The sequence below is a fragment of the Montipora foliosa genome, chromosome 3 (genome assembly GCF_036669935.1).
Source record: "Montipora foliosa isolate CH-2021 chromosome 3, ASM3666993v2, whole genome shotgun sequence".
Lineage (NCBI taxonomy): Eukaryota > Metazoa > Cnidaria > Anthozoa > Scleractinia > Acroporidae > Montipora > Montipora foliosa.
This window is the reverse complement of record NC_090871.1, coordinates 24,831,548-24,840,569: the sequence shown is the minus strand read 5'-3', so window position 1 is coordinate 24,840,569 and position 9,022 is coordinate 24,831,548. Positions and strand designations below refer to the sequence as shown.

At 39.3% G+C, this 9,022-nt stretch overlaps 1 protein-coding gene and 1 long non-coding RNA gene across 3 annotated transcripts in view; one reads left to right on the top strand and one right to left on the bottom strand.

The window, feature by feature from the left end:
• Positions 1–990: 990 nt before the first annotated feature.
• LOC137997137 (serum paraoxonase/arylesterase 1-like) overlaps positions 991–9,022 on the top strand; it is a 28,534-nt gene continuing 20,502 nt past the window's right edge. Inside the window, exons 1-3 of one of the 2 annotated variants that reach the window (XM_068842942.1) lie at positions 991–1,164; positions 1,247–1,311; positions 8,011–8,066. In XM_068842942.1, coding sequence (XP_068699043.1) covers positions 1,097–1,164; positions 1,247–1,311; positions 8,011–8,066 — 189 coding nt within the window. In that variant the 5' untranslated portion in view covers positions 991–1,096. The remainder of the gene's footprint in view (positions 1,165–1,246; positions 1,312–8,010; positions 8,067–9,022) is intronic. The other variant, XM_068842941.1, reaches the window with a different exon arrangement.
• Positions 3,313–9,022, bottom strand: part of LOC137997138 (uncharacterized) — a 9,240-nt gene continuing 3,530 nt past the window's right edge. The window contains exons 2-3 of the long non-coding RNA XR_011122418.1: positions 6,890–7,032; positions 3,313–4,169 (exon numbers count right to left, since the gene is read on the bottom strand). This is a non-coding gene — a long non-coding RNA (uncharacterized lncRNA). The remainder of the gene's footprint in view (positions 4,170–6,889; positions 7,033–9,022) is intronic.

The window sequence follows — 9,022 nt, the reverse complement described above, 5'->3', positions numbered from 1 at the left end:
CAAATTAGCATATCCTGACCCCTAACGATGGTCGTACCTACGCTTCGCGCATCCACGACTAAAAAGAAGAATTAGTTATGCTGTAGCAATTGCAGGGGACCAAAGTCATTCAACAGTTAGTCTTCCACGGCACTAGCTGGTGCAAGTAATATCGAAGGCTGTCATGATCAGTCAGAGATTGTACAGGGCGTATATGGAAGAATAGGACGCTATCGTGCGCCGATAATGTGACATCTGAAAGTATCATTTAGGAAGAGGAGAAACAAAGTTTTTCCAAGGGCAGTAGCCTGGAGAAGACGAGATAGACAAGGCTGACCCATTTCTCCTATCAAGTTTTCTCCTACCAGTAAGAAAGTCACTGAAGTCAGTACTTTAGCTGTCCACTAAGTGATACCGTAGTATTCAGCTTGTCTTGAGCAGAAGTACTAAACGAGCCTTACCGGCGTTGCCTCTTATCGTGGGGCGCCCCATGAAAAGGCTTAACAAAGTCCAACAGGATGACATCAGCTTGACCAGAAGCCTGCATATCAGCTGAGTATCCAGTATTCCCAGATAAGGCCTCATCAAAGACAAGAAAACGGAAAAAAATTGACAAGATTTCAACAAACAGTGAACGGTGAATTGAAATTTAGACACTTTACAACAACAAAAATAATAGCTGCCGCTCTTAAACTTTAACACTGCGGATTGCAAATTTACTTTGTTTTCATTATCCCTGCCCATGGGACGCTACATTTAATTCTTTGAGGGGTCGGGCTGAGTAAATACTAAAGTTCTTGAGCAAGTAAGGTAGATCCAAGATCATGCTCTGGCACGACAGAAAAAGCACAAGGAAGCCCAATACTGAGGGTTGTGTAGGTAAAAATCCATTGAACAACAGATCACTTCAAAGAAACAAAGACAAAAGAAATTGTCCATACCCTCTCCCACAGAATTTATTTTGTCCGTGGGCTGACCTGTGACTTCTTTAAAACAATTGAAATTTATTATTTGCATTACCAGTTGTCACTAATCTTTGGGTTTCACACCGCCCATCATTTGGGACGCTTCGTCTTAAACTTCTCTTCGCCATTACAAGCAAAAATTTCCAGTATCCATGGGTCGTTTTCAAGTTGTGGCGGTTGCGTTCGTCGCTGTCCTTGCCTACCGTTGCCTCACTTTTATGCAAGTTAAACGCTGCTACTGTTGTATTGCATGAATTTTTGATGGCAGATGACTCATGAAACTTTCGTTCTTTAATCTTTAGGATTGCTGTGGGGTTTTTCTCTCATACCGTGAACCACTCACCGGGGCCTTGCAGATTAATAAAAGGTAAGCTTGAAGTCTACTGTACATACAGAGTAGCATTGATAAATGATCTCAATTCACGCTTCGTTTATATAACGCTATGACCCTGAGCAAAATGTGGCAAGAAGCAAATAACCTCTTCAGACAATTCGGATGAACAGGACTTTCTCACTTTAAATCACTGCTGTGACCGTCAGTAAATTGACTGTAGATCCGGTTGATAGTACCACGCTTATGTTCGCTAGCAAGCGAAGATTGAAGTGTCTTTAGTCCACGTTTTTCAACGTTCATTGGTAGCAATATTTGGAAGTTGACAAGTTCTTCGCTGCGACGCTCGTCACGCTAGGGCTCCAGGTCACACAATCTCCTTTGCAGAATTTCAGAACTGAGCCTTCCAGCCCAAGAAGCCCGGACAGCCCTGAAGTAAACATGGCTTCTTGCCAACATGCGTTAGATCCTGCAAAACACTGGAATTTCTTTCCAAAAAGTTATCACGTTGCGAGTCACGGTAATCGACCTGTGTTTTTTCTAACAACAAGTTATGCAACAGTCATTTGAAATCCCCGCTACCTCGCTTTGGGGATACCGGGGCATTCACTTTTACTGTCAGTGAAATTAAATGCAGTGAACGCTCCGCCTTGCGAGGAAAAAAATTCAGAGTGAATTTCCCCGCCCTCTAAACATCAAGCACAATTCATTAAATCAGAGCCTTCCAGCCCTTTGACCCAAGAAGCTCGGACAGCCCAGAAGTAAACATGGCTTCTTGCCAACATGCATTAGATCCTGCAAAACACTGGAATTTCTTTCCAAAAAGTTATCACGTTGCGAGTCACGGTAATCGACCTGTGTTTTTTCTTACAACAAGTTATGCAACAGTCATTTGAAACCCCTGCCACCTCCCTTAGGGGATACCCGGGCATTCACTTTTATTGTCAGTTAAATGAAGTGAACGCTCCGCCTTGCACAGGAAGAATTTCAGATTTCCCATCTTGGGTTAAAACTGTGAAAAAACTGGGATTGAAATGGGACTTCCTTGGGAAGTCCCAATATTGGGAAAGTGCTACCAAAACCAATCATGGATCAAAAAATTCCCATTGAAATCCCACATGTGGGATTTTCTTGTCGCAGTATTAGTCCAGTAATGGGTTTTAATGAAGCCATTTCTTTCCCAGGACTGGGATAAATCTGTAACAGTTTATTCACAATAATGGGAATAAATTGTACCAATTTTACCCCAAAAATGGGCTTCAATTGTCCTAATTTTTAACCAGTAATGGGTTTAAATTGTGCCAGTTTTTCCCCAATTTTGGGATTAATGTGTATCAATTCTCTCACAATAAGGGGAATAAATTGTATCAATTTTACCCCAAAAATGGGCTTTAATTGTCCCAATTTTTAACCAGTAATGGGTTTAAATTGTGCCAGTTTTTCCCCAATTTTGGGATTAATGTGTATCAATTCTCTCACAATAATGGGAATAAATTGCATCAATTTTACCCCAAAAATGGGCTTGAATTGTCCCAATATTTAATCCAGTAATGTGTTTTCATGGATCCAGTGTTTCCCCTGAGATAGTATTGATTTGCACCAATTCTCTCAATTATGAGGGTGAATTAGAACTGGGCATTGCTCTGCCAAAAAAGAAAATTGTCAGTAATGTAACCACAATAAAATAAATTTTAATTCTACACATCTAGTAACTTTACACTGGTAAACAATAGAAACCAGATTTCAAACGACTGATGTCAGAAACTAAAAAACAATAAAGTTGACTTTCACTCCACAACAATGTTCTTAATGTTAAATAAATTGAAATACCACACTTGACAAATTGCCAAACCAAAACATACTATCATGATATAACATTATTTTTCTGTCCTACACTACTACAGTGATTGCATATCCCTTCCTATACAAGTAAGTTAGATCAATATCAGTATCTGGGCAACTTTGCACCTATCCCTCCCCTAACCCCACAGTAACACTAACTTATTAACTTCTTATAACATGTTGGGTTAGGGGAGGGGTAGGTGTGCAGTTGCCCAGAGACTGATATTGATCCAGTAAGTTTTAAGTCACTGAATATTTAACTCAACATTATTTATGGCTATGGTCATATCACTTAACACTGACAGTTCCTGTGACAAGTCTCATTCTGGAATGATTTCTGTTTTTACTGGGATGTTCTCTGTCTTCAGCTTGGAAAATTCAACATGCTCTGGCACCGATACATACTTGCTCCGAACTACTGTAACTGTTTTGGTGTTACTTACAGACACTATGAATATGTAAGTGGTGTAAGATTTTCTGCCTGTACAACAAATTTAGTCTTGAGGAGTTTCACACATCCTTTTCTGCTTAGTAATTTGCCACAAACACCTTTCACAAAAAAATTTATTTGTGCTGCCCTTGAGCACTAAAGAGTTAACCCAACATTATTTATGGTCATATCGGTTGACACTGACAGTTCCTGTGGAGAGTCACATACCAATAATTGCCTTGTTTACTACAATGTTTTCTGTCTTCAGCTTGGAAAATTTAACATTCTCTGGCACTGATACATACTTGCTCCGAACTAACTTTGTAGGTGCTACTTGAAGACACTGTGAATATGTGAGTGATGTAAGATTCTTTGCCTGTACAGTAAATTTACTCTTGAGAAGTTTAACACATTCTTCTCTACTTAGTGCTTTGCCACAAACACCTTTCACGATCACTCTACAAATTTTAGTTGACAATTCACTGTCTTTTGTGTCTTGTACTGCCCCTGAGCATGCCAAGGGTGAACTCTAGGCAATTGGTAAACTAAGTTTCACTGCCTGCTCCTCTGCTTCAGATTCCACTGATAATGTTGAAGCATTGCTGCTCAAATCACTGCCATCCTGTAAATACAACAACAGACAACATTATACATGTACACTACATCAACAGAGTAGCAAGTGCAATGTCTGCAACTTAAACCAATTGTTTCAATATCCTGTTCACACCAAAATTTAAATGTCTTCCAGAACAGGGGGGACTCCCATATAGAAAGGACGGGGGTGGTTAATGGAAACTTCGAAAAGAACTCTTTAGAGCTGAGGTACCGAAACTACCCTTAAATTATTGCCAAACCTAGCTTCCATATCATCATCATCATCATTATCAAAGACAAACTGCACATGTCCCAGCTGATAATCCAAATAAAATGATTGAACTACTGCTACTGCATTACAAGCATCTGTCAATTTCCAATTTACATCTGATATCAATATTCCATAACTCAAAAGTTACAAATCAATTCCTATTTCAGGCGAAATGAAGGCAAAATGATGTGGCATTGCACCAGTGACAATAGTATAACCCCCACATATTCAAGGGAAAGGATTAAGCCTTCTTCCAATAAAAGCTTAGACAAGTTTTGAATGTTTCAGTAAGCTTCATTAAGAAAGCGCGAAAAGCGAACAAACACATAACATGATTAATTGAAATGTTCTGATTCCTTTCTTTACCAAGTGCGCATGGAGTACTACACGCTGCAGTTCATGCAGGTGGTTTAAGGACGGTGCCTACTAATTAAAGATATTTTTGCCCCGGTGTGTGATTATGCAGGAAATGTAGATCTTAACAAGTGTTATTGAAATCCAAAACGAAAATTGGGGGTAACAACTTATTTTTCAAAAATAATTCATGAATAATATTTGTAAAAAGCTTTAAAATACAAAGCTTAAGCAATGTATGGCGTTCTTTCTCAAATTGAAGCTTAATTATCAACGATCAAATTTTTGATCCCTTGAATTTTTTGGTTTATCACACAGAGTACCATGAAACATTAAAAACGCTGTTTTCCGTTTGGAAATTTCTGCATTGGTTCCGGAGATATTTAAGTTTCAAAAATGTGTAAAATATGCAAATGAGAAGGCTGATGACATCATTCACCCAACCCAATAGAACATCAAGAATATAAATAGAGCTATCTCGGTCAATTTGCAACAGAGACCATTGAAACTTGGTTAGCTAATAGTTCTGAAGGCAACACACCTACGACTGTAAAGAAATTGCTTCCCATGGCAACTCACTCTTTTCCAGTCCCCTCCAACCTGATTTCAATATTTTGGTGATCTCAGGCTAGAAAAAACAATTACCAAGGCCACAAACTCGACCTAACATCTTTATATGCTGGCAGGATAATCCAGATGGGGCACCATTTGCAAATATCAAAACAGAACGCCAAAGGTGGCCTGCAAAGCCTTTAATATCAGCGAGGTCTGGAACCCAGTATGTTGCCATGGTAACAAAAATAATCTGCTCATATTGTGGAACACATCTACTAGAATCTCACTGCAAAGAACCAAGTATTTCTGATACAAATTGGCTGTGATAACTTTCTCCATCATACTTGATCAAAATTTGGTTGGGTTTATGACGTCATCACTTGGCTAATTTGCATATTAAAAAAAACTTGAATATCTCTAGAACAAAAAGAAATATTTGAAAATGGTACACAGCATTCTTCTTTTCGTACAGACTACATGTTTATGTGGAATAAGCACTAATGCGCATTTCAAGTAAAGACAGAGAGAGACTGAGTCAGAAGTACTTCCAAAATGGAGGTCAGAAAAGTTAAATGTTGGATTGGAAGCGATATTTCAACCTGCAACTGTTCAGAAAAACAGTACCGTCATGCTCATTGCCCTTGCTCAGATTGCAAAGGACGGGCCACAGACAGAAGTACAGAACTGCGACACTGGAATCAAACTAACGTTTTAATCGATCATAAAAGGGATGAGTGCCAGCCAGCTTGTGGCAACCGAACTGCAGCTGGGGAAAAGATTCTATTTACATGTACATGTATTTCCCAACATTAGAAGAATCCCATTTTGACTTCCCAGATGTTTCCTGTTTCTGTAACATTGCGTAATATTTTTCCCTATTCCTTTCCAACAAAATCCCAAGATTGGGGAAGATAAAACACAATGATTTCCCATACTTGGGGACTATCTGCTTCTTCCTTTCCACTTCCCAATTATTTCCTATTTCAGTGACTTTACCTCTCCAATAAAGTTCCAGAAATTTCTCATGTTTTGGGAAAAGATCCCATTTATTTCCCAAAATTGGGAAAAACTTGGTGCTGCATTCTAATTTCCCAAGAATTTCCTGTTTCTGTAACATTTTTGCCTTGAAACTTTCCAGTAACATCCCAATTATTTCCCAAAACATGGGTGTATTCCCAATTTTATCCCAAAACTGGGAAAACAGTCCCAATTTTATCCCAAAATGGGAAATTCAAAAATTTTCCTCGCAATTGCGAGGAAAAAAATTCAGAGTGAACTCCCCCGCCCTCTAAACATCAAGCACAAGTCATTAAATAGATAATAATTTTTTTTTTTAACATCTGGAGCTTTAACCGAATATTTTTCATACCACTGAAGTCAAGGTTACTTATTTTTTCCCTTCCTCTTTGCTTTCTTCTTCTTTTTTTTGGCAGTCTTTTGAAAAATTCAATAAAAAACCACTTCTATTAATACTGCACCCAAAGAAGACCACTGTTTAAACAGATCGTAACATATTGTAACACCCCTGATAATGTATGATAATCAACTTTCTGAAGGTGAATACTAACCAGGGCAAAACCATTTTCCCAGTGGAACTGTGTCCTCTGCTATCCCCACGCACGAGCACCATGATTCAGCATCACACCTTGGTCGTCATTTTTTTTTTTGTATTTAGGCACCTTGGTCGTCAGTTGTTCAGCCTCCATGTTTTCTGGGAACATGCAACTAGAACCTAGTCTTCTTATACGAGTGAAATCCCCGCCAAACCCACGCTCAGCCCCCGCATTGAAAAGCGAAGCCGTGAGAAAAAGGTGCATTCCCTGACTACCGGGGAACCTGAAACCCCCCGGTTTCCCCCGGGTATCCCTCAATGTGGGGGCGGGGGTGGGTTCAAATGCTGGTGCATTACACTCTGGATGACCATTTGAGGTCAAAAGAACATTTTCAATGACTGTTACTACAAAATTGTAAGTCACAAATCGCGGGAGATCCAGATGCTGCATTTCGTGGCAGCGTGACGGGAAGAAGAACTGAAGTTTACTTTTTGTTTAGGTAGTGGTCAAAAAAATACGTCGAGAAATATTTGTGTCAGCAGGGTATATTAAATCGGTCATGTTTTCGTGCAACTTGCGACGCAACAAAATCGGGAGACAAGTTGCCTAAAAATTGTGCACCTTATAAACGTAGGCTTAAGGATAATATTGACAAAACTAAAACAGATATTCAACTTTTAACCGAGGGCAAGAAAAATGGCCATCTCTCACGGACATCTAGCGCGCAGTTGTTGCGCCTGGTACTTTTTATAGGTCACAGGTCATTGTTTTGCAAACACAGAAAGTATCCCAAACATTCATAAAAGCGAACCTTAGGCCTAAAAACTTCGCTTTTATGAATGTTTAGGATACTTTCTGTAGATAACCAGCCGCAGTTGTTTTATCGGGCTACGCTCAAACTCCAACTGTGATCCGTACCGCGTCAGAGCCATAAGCACCAACTAGTCCATTGCGGAACGGAGGTAAAACAGCAAGGATTTTTTTTTGTTTTGCGACGGGCCATCTATAGGTGTTTCGCTTCTTGATGCCCCATTTTCGATTTGCTTCAGTATGGTGGAAGAAATTATTTGTAAGTGTTGAGAAAAGGAGAGGGATCTCGGCGTCTCATGAATGTGAATCTTATTCGTTTTTTTCAGCAAATGGATCAGAAGATTTGGCTCTTCTACCTGATGGACTGGTCTTTGTATCTTCGGTAAGGGTTAATGTAAAGAGACAAAGAAAGAGGTGCATACAGCTAACGATTGTGGGGAGAGGCAAATATTTAACGCGAACTTTCACGGAACAGAATTGAAGCTGACCTAGAAGCTATTTAGACAAGTAAAACTAAGTTGAAAATGGCGATAGTTGTACCACGGTAACATTAGAACTGCACAACGAGGCTTGAGGAATCTAGAGATCTTTGACGCCATGTTGTAAAATCCTCGAGCTCTACAAGCCTACAGAATAAACTTAGGCAACTCCATCTCCTCATGACGTCATCGCCGCCATGTTGGTGGACGAAAACAAAAGATCTCTTTTGTTCGTCCACCATAAGTCGTACATTTCTCTATTGTTATTGCTGTCCCTAGAGGTTGGTTGAAAACATCCTATACCATCGACTAATGGGGTTAAGTAGAACCGGATACTACAGAGAGTGTGCCTGGTCTGCCATAAGGGTAAAAGGAGTTTAGTTTCTATTAAAAGAAAGTGTCATTCGGGTAGTGAAACACAGAAATCTTATCAACTGAGTTTATATGGGAAATTGACGACAGTAAAGAAATCCCAAAGCTGACGTTTCGAGCGAAGATTAGCCCTTCGTCAGAGCGAATTAAGGATTATTAGGTCGACCAGAAAGTCCCTCGACTCTTCATCCAGTTCCTAATCATTTTAGCCAACTCAGGGTGGTTACACCAGGGCCACACGGAAAGCCGAAAAATGTTGAACAGAGACTTTCGACAAACAAGAGATTTTTTAAAACATTTGACGATAAAAAACTGCGATAAAAATACTTATTATTTTAAAAAAAACATTTTAAGAAAGTTTTTTAAAAAACTACAACGTTTCGTTTCAACGTTGAGTTAACGCAAGAGATCATGATCTCTTGGTTAACGTCATTATCAAGTCAAAACGATAGTGTTGGGAAAATGTATAAATAGGTCTAAATACTAA